Raw genomic sequence first — 17193 nt, 5'->3', positions numbered from 1 at the left:
TGTTCTCTTTCTTCTAGGACCCCAAATATCTTATATGGGAGGAATTTGCTCAAGATAAACATTTATGGTAAAATTCTCAGTATTTTTTTTTTTTTCCACAATACTCACTCAACCACTTTTCTAAGAATAGCAATTGAATTCAAGTCTTACGAGGACAAATGCTCTGTGAGAGGAAAGAAATACTTACTCGGATGCCTTGCTTTTTTGGATGGGATAAGAGTATGAAAGGAAGAGGAAAGAAATGCTTCGCTGAGAGGGTAATTTGGAAATTTACAAAATTTGAATTGAGTTGAGGTTTCTTTCATTCTCTTCCGAAGGTTTTAAAGTTCTCTGAAAAAAATAAAACAAGACTCTCCACTAAGGACTAACTAACTCCTTTTTGTTAGAATAACTGAAGGAAACTTACGAGACAGATAAAACAAAACCATTTTTGTGTTGGTAGTTGAACAGAGATACATCAAAAGAAAAGGAGTCATGAAGCAACCTTTTAAGTTTCGTTCTACCTCTCCTCTTGCGAGTATAAATGCATCAAAACTATATATGTTCTCTCTTATTTCGTTAAAGCAAAAGGATGTTTTCTCTATTATGACAACAGACTCAACTTAGATTTTCTACGATAATTATTCTTTGTTCATAGTTTTTCTTACATGAATAATTTGACATTGAATTAATGTTTCAATAAACCCAGTAAAGTCTTTATAATGTTTTTTTTTTCCCGAAACCTGCTATATGAAAGCAAATTGGTGTGTGTATACTGCTATGATATTTCCTTTTACTCATAAACCATGTATTGTCAGAATCACATCCATATATATATATATAATGTATCAAGATTGCCGTCACAATCACAAATCTTAGGATGGTAAAAAGTAGCAAACTCATTTCTTGTGTAAGTTTCACCATCCACCACTATTTTATAGTGACAAATCATTTTCTACTATAATGTAGCCTGGGAGATCTTCTAAGTGGAGAACTAACAATGGGTACCATCGTTTTCTTGTCATTAAGCATTGCGTGACTTCTTTTAGAAATGCTTCTCGTTACTCTCCTATCACAGAAATTGTCTGTATCCTCTACTGTCCTTTGCCCAATACATTGCTTCTTGCGGTCCCTTGAGAACTGGTCGTTTTTTATTTCCTTGTTGGAAGTTAGCTTATTGTCCGTACATTCACACTCGATAGTCTTCATGGCAATGCTACATTCCATGTTATCAGTGGATTTGATTTGCTTGCAAACATTCCCGACAGAAATTCCCAATCCATTGAAATTGTTATTTGGTGTCGAACAATTATTATTGGACAACAGAGAATCCCGTGTCTTGGTGAAATCATTTTCAGGAATGGAAAATGCCAAAGCATCATCCCCACTCTCCTTTGAACGAGTGCTTGAGTCACCAAACAAAGTAGTCCAATCGATATCTTCATCCCCAAAACAATGGGCTGAATACTTTTTCCAATCATAAGGAAAGCCGAACAAGAAGTGGCGACATACCTGTTAAAAGAGACTGAATTCCAATTTTATATATTCATCAAAAGCAACCTAAATACATTGGATATTTACTTCTGATAATTCTAATCGTTATGATTGACCATGTAAGTATGCGTAAATTTTCCTTGATCTACTGATAGTGTATAAAGTATAAACAATCATTTGGTGCCAACATCAGGTGTCATATACAAGAGTGTCTACTTGTTAAGATAGAGAAAAATGTGTGAATTAGCATTATCTTACCTTGTAGGGTAATTAAAACTTTATAAAAAAGGAAAGTACACACTTTAAAAACAAGAGAAGAGCATAGAGAAAAAAAAAAAGCAAAATTTGCAGAGGACAGAATTATAAAAGAGAAGAGAAGAGAAGATTGCGAAATGCAGCACCTCGGATGGAAAGCCGTTTTGACATGATCGAGATGTATTAATGAAACCACGAAAAGCAACAGTGATGCCATCTTCAGTCTCAAGAACATTGGCTTCATGTCTCTTTGCAATCACTGCAGACAGAAACACTCTCTCTCTAGCTTTCCTGCGTCATTGCAATTACAGTTATTCCATGGTGGAGAGAACCAACGATTGCAACGAACAACCTAAAAGCATTAAAATAAGAAACAACTAACTCCATGGAAGTAACGCCGCCAACAGCTAAACCCTTGCGTTGCTTCAGAAGCCACCATTCGTGTAAGAAAACATGCGATAGTGAGGGGGGCACGGCCTTCGTGTTACTGTTGGATACAGTTGTGGCTGAATTCACCGCCGTCATTTCCATTTCATTTCTCCATTCTCAACTCAGAGTCAGAGAATGAACATTTATACGCACTTGATCTCTTTCAATTTTGGGGCAATTTTCCCTCCAAAACTTGTATACCCACCCAGAATTCCCACGGCCCAAGCCCAAGCACCAACAAGAAAGCCCAATTGACCCTTGACTGCATCTTGTGAAGCTGTTGATTGCAAAATCTCACCAGCTTTTTCCAATTCCAGTTACAAAGGATTTGCCTTTTTTGTATACAATTAACGCAGAAAATTTCAGACTTCAAATTCTCGAGTCAATCGATCCATACTGTTTAATTTAATCAAGTTTTTTTTTTTTTTTTTTTTGTATGTGCGAATACTATTAAAATAATTTTTAAAAATTAAAATATATATAATTAATTAAAAATGATTTCATTCATGTTCTTTAAAATATTTATTATAAAATTAATTTTTAATTACATAACTGGATAACTATATAAAAAATTTATTTTATTCATATATTTTAACTAAATTTATTTTAAAAATTAAATATTAATAACACATTTTACTAAATAAAATAAAATATTTAAATTGAAAAATAAATCAATTTGACAAAAAAATAATTAAATGTATATACTGAAATTAAAAAATTTGTATAATGTAATGAAAGAAATAAATCCTAAAAATATATTTGTCTTCTCCAAAAATTAGGATTATATAAAAATGTTTGTGGAAGTGGGTAATATAAAAGTGGCTTGAGGAGAGGGAGAAGCGGCTAAGGAGAGAGAGAGAAGAAGAAGAAGAGGAGGAAGATGGGTTGCGCTGCTTCCCCAACAGTATCAGTGTGCGCATCGCTCTCTTCGCAGTTGCCCCAAATGCCACCGTCTCGCACGCCCAATACCAATACCAATTCCCTTTCATTTTCATCCCTTTCTTCCTTTCCCACTTTAACTCGCTCCTCCACATACCCTCTTAATTCCTCACTCTCCCATGTAACTACTCTCCTTCCCTTTCTCTTCATTTTCCTTTTTCTTTTTGTCTATTTGATTATCGCTTCTGACAGGGGTTGTGAATTTTGAAATCTGAATATTTTGGATGTTGATATTGACATGAAGAAATGTGAAGTTAAAATTAATAAGTGGTTGTGGTGACCTAAATGAAAAAAAGTAACTGATTTTAACATGTATATAGGGGTCTTCTTTCATTCGAGCTGCCTGGACCCGAAGATCTCGAGGTGAAGCTGCAAAGAAACCTAACAGGAAATCGTGGAAGCAGAGGACAGATATGTACATGAGACCATTCTTGTTAAATGTTTTCTTCTCAAAAAGATTTGTTCATGTAAAAGTGGTGCACCGAGGAACGAGCAAAGTGATATGTGTTGCTACAACAAACGCCAAGGATCTTCGAACCTCTCTTCCCTCCTTGATAGATCAAAATGCTTGTAGAGTGGTTGGAAGGCTTATTGCTGAGCGGTCAAAGGAAGCTGATGTGTATGCAATGGCATATGAACCGAGAAAGGATGAGAGGATTGAAGGTAGGCTGGGGATCGTTCTTGATACTATTAAAGAAAACGGGATTATTTTTGTTTGAACTCGTTCCCTATCCACTTGCCCTGTTTTGGATGTAGCCTTCTTCTATGGGTTGTTGGTTTACAAATTCTATTTTATTTTTTATGAACTAGAATCTTGTGGTTTTATAGAGTTCGTTTTGAAATTGAGAAATGCTTTTCTCTCGTCATGTGGGTGAGAAGGATAAAAGGGAGAGGGGATAAAAAAAGAGATGCAAGAGAAAGAGAATATGAAAAAACATCAAAACCCAAGAACATTATCGTTGCACGTTTGGATTTTCTCAAATGTTTTTAATGTTGTTTTCAAATTAAAATTAGAGTTTTAGCCCAGTAGCAAATAATAGAAGTTAATGTAGATTATTGAGATGAAATTATAATTTTAATGGAAAAATGATATTGAAAATATTTATAGTACTGCATCTATGTTGTCTTAATTTTTGTCTGAACTTTAGTTGAACTTTAGTACTACTCAAAATCAAATCGGAAAGGCTTACTCTTATTGTCAACAGAAATTTTTATTAGTTCATTCTCTTGCCCAATCAATAAACATACTACATACAAGTGCTTGTGTTTTCATATTGTGGACGTGAATTAAATACACAAATAAGTAAACATGGGACTCTATATTCCCTTATCAACGAAAAGATTTACAGTTAACTTGTAAATACATAACCTTGTAAACATGCATCATTTATCATTATTTCAAACAAGACATGATCAATGAGGATAATTCAGGATGTTCACAAATTTTAAATAATTGAACTTGGAGAATTTCAAATAATTAATTTTCTAGTTCATCCAGTCTAGGAAGCATGTATTACTATAAGATGTTCAAACCTGAAATAGTTCAAGGGGAAAAAAAACTACATAATGGAACAAACAACGCATACATTAGTTTTTTTATTTTTATTTTTCGGCAATCTATAGGGACTAAACCCAAACAAACGAGAAACTGTTCAGAAGCATTTATTTTAGGTGTTTACCGACTGGATGGACTCCCCTTGATCTGCTAAGTACAACAGAAGCATTTTAAATAAAATGTGAACTGTGCCACGCTGCCCGTTAAGAAATTAGTGCGTCATAACTTTATAAATGACGCACGCAAATTGTTCGTACATGTAAGGGGGCAATGCAAAAAGAACAAAATGATGCTACCTTAGTTCATAAATAAGAATATTGTAATTTACAAGGGATATACTGGTCTATCATTTTCCTTGGTTCTCTTTCATCTATCATTATTAATGTTATTTACTGAGATATCAGTTTTCCCGTCCATTCATGCGGACCTGTCTTCATTAACAAATGCCGGGGTGTGTCTACATTCTACTGGATCTATTCGATGTCCTTTATAGCATCCTGCATTATAACGTTAAAAAATGTTGAGTTATCTGTGAATCAGATCAGCTGTTAGCTAATAATTATGATTATGATAGAGACAGTAATGCTACAGTTACGTGTGTAAATTAGAAACCAGTAAATCACAACAGTATCATTGTTTTCATCATTACCAATCCGAAGGCAGTGACTTCTAGAACAGAATGGTGGGTGTCGCGTATGTGTCTATAATTATTACAAACTCTAGGAGAGGAGGGATTGGAGGAAAGGAAGATTGGGTGAAAGGGCAAAGTTGGACTTGCCCATGTTTGAAGCTACATCACGAGGAGGACTATAGAGGCAGTATTCCATTGATATCAGGAATTTTCAAAATGGTAAAGATTAAAACACACGGACATCTTGAAGAGATAAAGATAATGATGACAAGAAAATGAAGGTTAAAACAAGAAACTGCCAAATGTAATCGTGTAGAGTTCATATTTCATACTATAGATTCAAATGTAAGGTATAGTAGCCAGCTAAAGCTCACTCAAATCACATCAGCAAATTTTATTTAGGTAAGTTGTTCAATAATCACCCAACCTCAAGACATCCTAAACTATTGATTAAAGAAAATTATGACCAATCACTCATAGAATACTATGCAAGCCCGAGCATCAACTTTCAACATGGTATGCCTGTTTTCCCCCATGACAAAGAAACATTATCTAAAAACCTAATTGTTCCCAAAACTCTTAAATTCCTTTAATCTTGACCAAAAAATCAAAATTCCTTGCCCCAAGTATAGATGCACTAAAATGGTAACCTTTCATGTTTGTTTGCTATCCTGTATTAAATATTAAGCTTAAATATATTTTTGGTTCCTACGTTCAAGCAAATTTTTTATTACAGTCCTTCCTAATGATTTTTTTGTTTTGATCCTTACATATTTTGGAATTTATGTTTTTGTTCCTCTTAGTGGACATGTGGTAGTCTCTTAGTGGATCACGTCAGACAAACAAAAATTTCTCAAAAATATAGGGACTAAAACTATATTTAAGCCTAAATATTACAAAAAAAAAAAAAAAATACATGTTCTGCCATTGTGACGTCAATAACAGGATCATACCTTTGCAAGTCTTGTGACATATGCAGCAGCTAATGCAGTGGCCAACAGTCCCAGCCCAAGAGTTAGCAGCTGACTGTTTCCTCCAAATATATTTAGTTCAGTTTCATCTCGCTGAAATGTAGAAGTTACTAGTTACATTAAAAGGAAATCAATAAAGTTGCTACCTATCCATAATTACAAGTAAAATAAAATTATTAATTTGATGAATCGCAAAAGAGAAGGGCAAAAGAATCACTTCAATATAGTTTAACACACGACTCGTACATATCCTGCAGGCAAGCAACCCCTGGCTAATAAATAATATTAATGTTGCATTTTAAAACCATAAGTAATGTAATAAAGCAGATGATTTGACTAACACCATAGTTTTTAGCCATCCTCTTACAATATTTGGATTCTTTTTGTTTTAGGAGTCTTACAATGTTATTAGTCTGGTTGGGCTGGGCTTATGGCAGCTGTTCTACATTATGAAGTGACTAATCTTAGTTTTTAATTTTATCCACCTCACTTAAATCCAATGGTTTACATCTCTCTCTATTTTTCTGTTTTTTTGAATGATGGACTCAATATACTTATACCATGTGACTTGTGGCATGGTACGGTCTCCAATTTTAGCCTCCAAGCTACTAAGACTGATGCGCCTTCTGCTATATTTGCATTTTATATGCTCTATCTTACTTCTGTTTAAATAAAAGCCATGTGCTTTTGAAGCTTGTCCTACATCTCTAATTTTCCATTTTTTTCCTCTCTCAACTCTTTAACCAGGACTATATCAGCTGCAAAAAGCATGCATCGTGGCACTGACTCTTGGATATGATCAATAAGCACATCCAAGGCTAAGGTAAAATGATAATGCTTAAAGTTGACCCTTGGTGCATTCGTATACTCATAGGAAGTCTGTCATGATTCCACATTGTATAAAATGTAACAAACCGGATGAATTAATCAACACGATTTTAACCATCTTGTTAGAATATAGGATTCTTGCTATTAGGAATCTAACAAACCATCTTCCATATAATATTAGTAGTCTTACTATGCTATTAGTCTAATTGGGCTAGGTATATACAAGTTGCATTATGACTTAGATTATTTGTACAAATTGAATTCAGTAGTTTGTATCTATAACAGAGCACATCATAATAAGATCAATAATAGGATCTCCTTTTGACCATTTCTATCTTTTCCTTGTAATTACAGCTTCTCTGCATGCTGCAGGAATCCCAATGGAGCTCCTTTGTTTAATTGTTTGGTGTTCCCTCTCCTTTAGTTTCCCATGGCTATATTCATTTTCCCAATCACCAATCATGTATTAAAAACCCTTCATTCTCCTTTTCTTCCTCTGCCATGTTTTATGTACTTTATTCGAGATTGACATCTGTCCCCACAAATCAACACAAGACTTTTTAATGTGTTTTGTACTCACATACTTCTTGAGAACTTTCTAGGAAGTCACCATTCCCATAATTTTTCTAAATTAAACATGCTTAACCTTGGAGTTCTTAAGTGATAGGCTATCAAGTAAATACATTTTATTGGTATAAGTAGTACTAATCAATTTCTTTAAATTATCCTCAACTATATAGTCCCATACCTATACAGTATTTGGATTCTTCTCATTTTGGTGTATATTCGATTCATTCATGGGTCCTTTTGCTGAAAGGCTACCAAGAGTCGCTCCTTATATGTGTCTCATTGCATCGGTGATCACTCTCGCCCTCATCAACGTCAAGGACATCACATTTTATAGACAGTGGCTCCCCCACCCAACACAACCCTTCCCCAACCCCAAAAAATGAAAAATATCTGTGACATCTTTCCTGATAGGCCATCATTGGAAGCAGTCCTAGTGTGCCGATCCAATGTGCAGGAGTGCGTGGAACTCCTCTTCCTGTAGCATTCAACATACAATGGTCACCTGTCCTTTATCAAGCTAATCTAATTCATTCCATCATCTCTGTCCTCTCTATCTTTCTCTGGTCTAATCCAGCCAAAGAAGCATGGGAAGAAAGCATCTAAGCATATTCAAGCCAGCCAAACCACCTTAAAGAGAGTGAGAGACAACCTTAAAGAACTTTAGTATAGAAATATCATTCAAAGAAATATCACTATCATCCTCCACAAAAGAATAATAGCATCATCATCAAACAAGAGGTGGAAAACCATAAACTCGCCTGAACTTTATAATGTTTAAGACACAACTATTGTAACCATGGATGTCAATGTCATCCAACATGAAGTATCAAATCAACCTCTAAAATTAACAAAAATGATTTTGTTGTATACTCGAGCCCAAAGCACTCAAATCTTGCCCGAGACTGTCACAGATCATTAATCTCCCAAATAAAATGAATCTACAAATAACTTCCTCCATATTGCCCTAACCTTTTTCACTTTTCATTGGTTTCTGCCAAAGGTACCCAAAACTTGCTTTGCAATAAGCTTTCATGAAATTGCCAACAAAATTGCTGTAATATTTATATAAGAAACAATAATTAACAGTACATCAAAGGTCTTTCACTCACCACCATCATTCATTTCTTTCTTGATCATTATCTCATGCTTCCCCACAAAAAGATGAAACAAAAACAAAAGGATGAAAAGAAGAAAATAAAAACATGAAGCTAATGGAAAGCCAGACAAAATATTAAGATAATGATTAAATAGCCAAGACACCAAGAATACAAGAAAAAATGGGGAAAAACCAAGTAAAAACTCACAATTATTGCTCTTCCAAAAGCACCAGCACTAACATAAGCCCATGTTCCAGGAAGCATCCCCAACCAACTGCATAACAATTATCAGTTTTAAATCAGAAATTCGCAAACTATAAATGTCCAAATGCAATTCCAGATAAAAATACTGGGACAGTTCCCATTAGATACACAACAAAAATATTCCAAGTTTCATTTTAACTGCATTTCATTACAGTATAGCTGTAATTTGCTTCAACTAATCCATGACAATTCATAACAGCATACACTCTGATGAATCAAAAGTTCAAAGCATGGATATTTTCATGACATTGTGCCTAGTTGGAATTGTCAAAACAAATTTTTAGATAAGCATCTGATCATAAGTTCCATGCTCTCAATATTTTCATCAGTTTATAAAATCCAAGATATTAACAATCATTGAAGAGACATTGCATTTTCTCTACAATCAAGATGAAGCTATAGATTTGGCTCTTGCTTGTCAAAATTTCCGAGTCCATTTATGTTTTAAAAGAGGTTAGATTACTTGCTACGGGAAATAGAGTAGTTCAAAGACTTGCTCAGATAAAGATACCATTCATAATAAGTAGAACTTTCAAGATGTAACCTTGAATGTTCTAATAATTCAGATTACTAAAAGCATATGAAAGATAGGTGTCATTAGCCCCCTTATGCTGAAAAGAAAGAAACAATTAGTTACAGTACTAAGAACCCATTAGCACTTTGAGTCTTGACGACTAACAAGCATGGGAATCATCCATTAATATATATATAATATAATAAAACTATAGTTATAATTTTAAACATATAATGATCCAATTACTCACTTATTATTTTGATTGTTTATGCTTAGTCAAAGGGGAAAAAAGTTTATGACAACATAACTACCTATTTTTTAAGAAAATATTTGCATGATGGTCAAATCCAACTTTTGGCATTATACATCAGAATAGATAGGCTCCATCAAGCATAGAATGATTTTTTTTCTTTTCAATTCTTCTTTACCCATTTAGGACGAATTACCAAAGAACTCAAGACAATGAACAAAGGAACAACTTATTTAAGCACTATTCAATAAGAGCTAATAGCCTATTTTCATAAGATTCACCATTAGGTATATTAAAGTAAATTAAAAAGAGCTTATAAGGTCATAAGTCACTTTCATAAGCTTAACCAAACATCTATGTTAGTATTTATATGATAGAAAAGCCCAAATAAGATCTTCCAACACCCTCATAACCCAAAGCTAATTTTTAAATACAGATTGCTTTTTTTTCTAAGAGTGAAATTCTATATCTAGGTTCAAAAAGATAACGGAAATCAGTGTTAAATTGGTATTGATCAATGACAAGTACCATACCTTCCCAATACATATGGAATAAATTTAACAGACGTTAATCCATATAAATAATTCCCCAAAGAAAATGGCAGTAGAGGACTCAAACGAAGTAGGGTCACAACCCTGAAGCCATTTTCTCCAATTGCTTTGTCAATAGCAAGAAACTTCTTATTTCCTTCCACAAGTTTTAGAATACGCTCACGAGCAAAATATCTTGCAATTAGAAAAGCAATACTAGCTGCCACCTGCAATGTCTCAAAACATTAGATTCAAAACCATACATAGATGTAGAATTGATTAACACCCACACAAAAAAATTACAATTATTTTCCCCATGAACAATTTCAAAAAAATATGAGGTTAATCAGTTCAACAATTCACTTATAAGTAATTGTTTGCTCTTGCACATTAAATTTTAAATGTGTTGAACCTTGACAAGTATTTAATCAAATATATGTTTTGAAAAACATACATTAACCTTAAAATTTTTAAAATATTTATAGATAATGCAATCAATATATCCCAACTATATATGAATCATGAGCGCGAGTTGGTTTGCATCCTTGTGCTTTTAACGAAATTGACTTACTGTTCCACTGATAGAGACTATGATAGTGCCAGTAACAGATCCAAAAAGAAGTCCAGCTGACATGGTTAGTGGAATGGCAGGAATCGCAAGGATCTGGGACAACGTTAAATAAACCAAAGTTAGAAGCATTGCACATCTTCAGCAGAATGGGGGAGAAAGCTTGTGCTTGAGAGAGAATAAATGTAACTTGATGCAACTAGCCCATGGGCATTATTCTGATTTACTCGGTACTATATAATTTACAGAGCAGGGAGGGCAAGAAAATGTGCACGTGAAGGTTATGAAATAAAACTTACAAAGTATTATTATATAATAGATACTATGAGCAACAGGAATAGACATTTGTGTTTGGACATCTAATAGTGAGTGGAATGGAATGGAACTGGATGAAATAGAATCAAATGAAATAAAGTCACCATTCGTCGTTAGTATATTCTGCGAGTGATGGAATGGAATGAAAGGATTCCATCTCATACCCCAAGTTGGGGAGAAGGAAAAGAGAGGCTTCCATTCCATTGCATCCTGTTTGAAACAATTTCATTGCAGTCCATTTCCATTTCCATGAATCCAACATGGCCTGAGAGAAGTGCTAGATGCAATGATACCTCCAATCCAGCATAAACCGCAACGAATAAAGCATATCCAGCTGGACCATAGCCTGCATGTTAAAAGATACATTACAGAGGATCAGTGGGGGAGAAGTGTGGAAAGAAAGAAAGAAAGAACAAAAATGAATGGAAAAAAAAACCTTCGATGAAGACGGAGAAGTTGCTCAAGAAGGAATTGATTTGGTCCTTGTAAATATAGCCAACGGAGGCAAAACCACCAACAATACCGACAAGCAATACACCGGCCAAAAGGGTGCCCTTCAAGGCGGTGCCATCCTCCAAGTCGAACTCGGTCTCGTTCTTGTCCCCATCCCCATCACCGGTGGGGTTAAACAAGCGCTTTAAGCCAGATGGGGCAGTGTCGATTTTGCGTAGCTGTTGCTTTTTGCTCTCTGTCTGTCTGAGGGAAGAGCATGGAGTGAGAAAGTGAGAGCGTCTGTGGTGTGTGAAGATAAAAGAAGGGGGAGAAGAGAAGCGACAGTGATAGGTTTGAGTGTGAGTAGTGTGAAGAGAAGAGGAGAGGCATGGCAATGACTGGGAGAGAACGCGCATGATATATGAATATCCCAAACCACTCCAAAAATGGAATCGATGAAACCAACTCCCTCTTCCTCTCGCGAACTTTCAGGTGCCCATTCCATTATTTACAACAATCCATTTCCTTTCTTTTGTTTTTTTGTGGTTACCATTTGCGACCACACTTTCTCTTTCTCTTCGCCTAACCTATTATCCCTTTACAAATTACTTTCAATTTCAATATTACTCCCACACGACATATCTACCGCACCAACAAAAATACTGCAGCCCCTCAGCGAACTAGAAACTCCCCCCATTTATAAATTTACTGTCACTTTTGTATGACATGGTATCATCAAAAATTACCTAATAATAATAACAAGATTTTATACAACAATTTATTTTATATTTTTAATATATAAATACAATTCTTTTTAAATATATTAAAGTTAATAAATTTCTTTTGTTAATAATTAAATTGTTTAAGTAAAAGCTAATCTTCTTTATTATAATCATCTTGTCAATTTTATAATCTTTTAGAGTAGAGAGAACGTTGTTAGGATATATTCTAATAAAATAATTATCAAATATTTTACTATCAGTGTTGTTAAGAACATGTTAGATGCAAATTAAAATATTACAAAATTAAGAATAATAATTTAAATATATTGAATAAATATCAAATTTATATAAATACAATGTTATTTTATTAACTTTCATGAATATCGAGTTTAAAAAAATTCCATTGACAATTTTTTGATGAAACAGAAGAAAGTTATAACTTGAGATACTTCATTTACATTACTCTAAGCTTGTTGAAGGTTAGAAAACTTTCATTGGCGACCTTTAGACCTGCAACAAGCTGAATGTCATTCATTAGTGTTGGAGGTGCTTAAAAATTGCTATCGGTGATATTTGATCATGTTAAGGAGTCTTCCACCTTTGCTGTAGCTAATTACGCTTTAAGGAATATTTGGAGCTCTGAAAAATTACTAATGGCAAAATTTGGATCAAGAATATCTGCATTTTACTATTGTGTTTATGCATGGGCAAAGGTGCCAGTAAAAATTGCCAATAGCAAGTTTTGATGCTATAAATTTGACTCTAATTGCACTAAGAAGCCATAAGCGTGGAAGAAGGGAGAGAGAAGTATGAGGGAGTATTCTGAAGTTGAAAAATGTAAAAAAATTATGATAACAACAAATTTGAGAGGACAAATTATTGAATTTAAATTAGAATAGAAAAAAGTAAATTATATAGTGTTTTATAATATAAAAGGATATTTTATGTTGTCTTACACGTGCAATAATTATGAACATTAATTTTATATTAATAGATAGTGCAATTAGTGACTTATTTGAAAAAAAACATAAATACTTTTTAATTTTTAAGATATCAAAACAATCACAATCTTCAATTTATAAAAAGTATACAATGTGTTCTCAAGTTTAAAAGTATCAAAGCAATCACCATAAACAAATATATTACAAAAAATTGTTAAAAATTCAACTATGAATTCAAGTATATTTTATAAAATATTCATAATTTAAATGTAAGTATTTTTTTAGTTATATTTATATATTTAATTAGAATTGATTTTGATTAAAAATTTGTTAATATAACTATATTCTTGAGTATTTTAGAAAAAAATCCACAATTATCTATATTCTTAAGTTGAAATAATAATAATAATTATTATTATTATAAATTTAGTTGATAAATTAAAATTGTTAAATATTTGTAAATAGTTATTTTTACATTTATTGACATAATTTTCAAAATTTATAATTTTTCTAAAAACAAGGTAACAATATTTTGTTTTGTTATAATTAGTTGGTAAATATAATAAATTATAAAACATTTATGCAAATGTAATAATTTGTTATTATTGTAATTATTTTGATGAATTTGGCAAAATTTTATGTTTAGAAGTAATTGAAAATATTTAATATAATTAAAAATAGCAAAAATCAGTTTTAAAAATTAATAAAATTAGATTTTTTTATTTTTATTAATTTTGTTATTAAATTAAATTCTATTGATTTTTATAATTAGTGTTTTTGACATTTATTAATATATTGTTAAAATATTATAAAATATTTTTAAAATGTAAATGTATTTATTTTGGTATAATTAGTTAGTAAATATAATAAATTATAACATATTTATGGTAATGTAATAATTTATGTTATATTTGTATTTATTTTTGGTCAATTATAAAAAATTTGTGCTTAATATTAATTGAAAAAGTTTAATATAATTAAGAAATAGGAAAAAGTTGAACATGTTAGGTAATATAAGTAGGAATTGTGATGATTATTATTATTATTGTGTTTTTGTGATTAAATTAAATTCTTATAATTTTTGTAACTAGTGTATTTGATTATTATTAACATATTATTATTATTTTATAAATTTTATGAAAACAATGTAAATATATTTGTTTTTGTATAAATAGATAGTAAATATAATAAATTACAAGATGTTTATGGTAATGAAAATAATTTGTGTTACATTTATAATTATTTTTAGATAACTATAAAAATGCGTTGTTTAATATTTATTGAAAAAGTTTAGTATAATTGAGAAATTGAAAAAGAAATGAACATGTTATTTAATATAAGTAGGAATAATAATTATTATTATTATATTTTTTGTTATATAATTAAATTCTATTATTATTTAGGTATAATTAGTTAATGAATAAAAAGGAAGAAAATGTTTATGCTAATGCAATAATTTATGTTTATTTTTATTTATAAAATTGATCAATATTTTTGTTTTGACTAATATTAAATTTTTATAATAGAAAATAAGGCAACTACACTCTTGTCATTTATCCATAATACCATTTATGAAAGATATAAATGACATATTACCTAATGCTAGATTTGATTGGGTTTCTAAAATTTGTCAAATGCAAATAAACAGTCATTTTATTAATGCACTTATCAAACGATGGATACTTGAAATACACATATTTCATATACTTTTGTGGAAAATGTATAATTACATTAGAAGATCTTTGTATGCTACTTGAACTCTAGATTAATGGTCTACCATTAATTTAATCCACTAATCTTTATTCTGCAGTAGTTCAAAACATGTACGATGAATTATTAAGCAGCCAACTATCAATAAACAATATTGAAGGATAAGAAAATTAAATTAAAATGACTTACACAGCATCTTGGTTGACTTTCTCTTAATTATAACATTAGAATAGTACAACATATGTGCAAATATATACTTTGTTAATTTGTTGAGGCATATTTTAATGTCAAATAAAAGCAATTCAATGATACATACAAAATTCTTCCCGTTACTAACACATGTGAATGAAATTGGGAACTATAATTGAGGTTTAGCATGTCTTTCATTTCTCTATAAAGATTTAGATTGTAATTCACAAAATGATGATAGAGAAATTTGTGAGTGCATAATATTGTTGTAACTATGGGCTTGACATCAACTATCATGGCTGGCTCTAATCCTTAGTGAACTAATAGTATTTCCAATTGTTCTCATATGGAAAAAAAAAAATATATGCAATATCCAACAAATACTATATTTAAGAATATTAAGATTGGCTTTGAATCAAATGGATGTTCATGAAGTAAATTACTAATATATTGTTAAGTATGTTATATTTGTGTTTTAGTAGTATTTATTTATGTTTATAACTTTTTATAACATAAATATTTATTTATTTCATGCAGTTTATACAGTAACCATATGAAATTTGTGATATCGATGCTTTAATTCCAAATGACATGAGAATATAATGTTTTATATGGTCAACCATGAGCCCTTTTATTTGTTTTGAAGTTATAAAGTGACACACAACTAGTTATGTCAAGTAATAATTTGAATATGCACAATCTATTGCTTAACTGCCCGAAAGTTTAGAAATGGTTTATAACAAAGACTTACAAAGATTGACAGAATCAAAGAACTATAGTATATGAAAACCATGAAAGTGGATATTTAAGAACGAGTATAGGATATTGCTATCCATCAAACTTACTTTTGTTTGAGTAATAATTAAAATAGATCGGTCATTGCCTCAAACTAGTTTATACCATTTCTATTAAGAAATATTCAAATTTATTGTTTCTAATATCTCTAAGACACATTAAGATTACAACATTTATACTCATATTTATTAAAGGTTTAATTGCTACTCGTACACATCTTATATGCAAATATTTTCTAATATGATTGTGTTTCGATAATAAATGAAATTCTCCCCTATATCTAAACCTAGAGGAATATTATTTTTTACAATTTTGATTATATAATCATAACTTTATGTTAGATTTGTTCTTTAAGAACATATAATATATCTTGTGAAATTTATAAAATTGTCTAGTCATTCATTTTTTTGTTTATTTCCTCAAAGTACATATCTTCATCAAAGAGATTGTGCTTTAGAGTTATTTCTTAAGATTATTGCTCATTGAACAAGTTATAATTTTGTTTAATATTGAAAAAGGCAAAAGTAGAGTTAGATCTAAGGAAGATATTACAAAAAGAGCGAGACAAGATACATTTAAAATAATTTTAGTTCATCGTCATTACTTGATTCCATAACAATATCTCTATAGAATTATCTTTAACTTAATTTTATAAATTTAGTTATTGTGACTTTTTTTTTAATGTTAAAAATCTTTATCATATCTACTAGCTCTTATGTTCTATTATTTCTTTTGAATAAAATATCATAAAATAAATTTACTATTCTTTATTATCGCGACTTATTGTTACAACTTTATTCATAAACAATAAAAACAACGTTGTGTTTTTAATTAAAATTTTATTTAAATTTAAATTTATCGAAATGAAATTACTATATTAATCAATAAATAAAAAAGTTCATTAATAATAACAACAATTATAATAATAATAAAATAATAACTAAAGAAAAATTATAATTATATAAATAATATTTATAACATATAATGTGATACAAAATAAATTATTCAGTTGACTCAAGTATGTTTGTTGTAAAATATAGTTAATTGGATAAAATAATATTTTAATTTAAATTTATAATAATAATATAATAAAGTCTGCTATTTTAAACTTGTTACTAGTTAAATTTACAAATTTATTTAGAGTAAATTAAAAAGATTTATGTTTAAATTAGACTCAATTTGTAAAATATAACTATTATATTTTATTAAATAAAT

The 17193-nt window shown here is 30.7% G+C and overlaps 3 protein-coding genes across 4 annotated transcripts; 1 reads left to right on the top strand and 2 right to left on the bottom strand.

The window, feature by feature from the left end:
• Positions 1-927: 927 nt before the first annotated feature.
• Positions 928-2253, bottom strand: LOC113866095. The gene is made up of 3 exons (XM_027500985.1): positions 2111-2253; positions 1875-2019; positions 928-1491 (listed from the first exon to the last, which is right to left on the bottom strand). Exons 1-3 carry the CDS (start codon positions 2251-2253, stop codon positions 928-930), a joined length of 852 nt encoding a protein of 283 aa, XP_027356786.1.
• A 697-nt stretch (positions 2254-2950) lies between these two features.
• Positions 2951-4200, top strand: LOC113865684 (50S ribosomal protein L18). The gene is made up of 2 exons (XM_027500399.1): positions 2951-3217; positions 3417-4200. The coding sequence occupies exons 1-2, from the start codon at positions 3038-3040 to the stop codon at positions 3813-3815; spliced, it is 579 nt and encodes a 192-aa protein (XP_027356200.1). The 5' UTR covers positions 2951-3037; the 3' UTR covers positions 3816-4200.
• Positions 4201-4667: 467 nt separating this feature from the next.
• LOC113864699 (TVP38/TMEM64 family membrane protein slr0305) lies at positions 4668-12154 on the bottom strand. Of its 2 annotated transcripts, XM_027498722.1 has the most exons (7): positions 11626-12148; positions 11483-11535; positions 10878-10970; positions 10310-10533; positions 8956-9022; positions 6236-6346; positions 4668-5148 (listed from the first exon to the last, which is right to left on the bottom strand). In XM_027498722.1, the coding sequence occupies exons 1-7, from the start codon at positions 12035-12037 to the stop codon at positions 5125-5127; spliced, it is 984 nt and encodes a 327-aa protein (XP_027354523.1). In that variant the 5' UTR covers positions 12038-12148; the 3' UTR covers positions 4668-5124. The 2 variants fall into 2 exon arrangements, with proteins under 2 accessions (XP_027354523.1, XP_027354524.1); XM_027498723.1 differs by lacking the exons at positions 4668-5148; positions 6236-6346 and adding an exon at positions 8611-8703 and having other exon boundaries at positions 11626-12154.
• Between the last annotated feature and the right edge of the window lie 5039 nt (positions 12155-17193).

Source organism: Abrus precatorius, unplaced genomic scaffold (genome assembly GCF_003935025.1).
Source record: "Abrus precatorius isolate BTA unplaced genomic scaffold, Abrus_2018 Scaffold4, whole genome shotgun sequence".
In the NCBI taxonomy this organism is placed as follows: Eukaryota; Viridiplantae; Streptophyta; class Magnoliopsida; order Fabales; family Fabaceae; genus Abrus; species Abrus precatorius.
The sequence above is the reverse complement of the archived record's forward strand: the minus strand, read 5'-3'. Positions and strand labels throughout refer to the sequence as shown.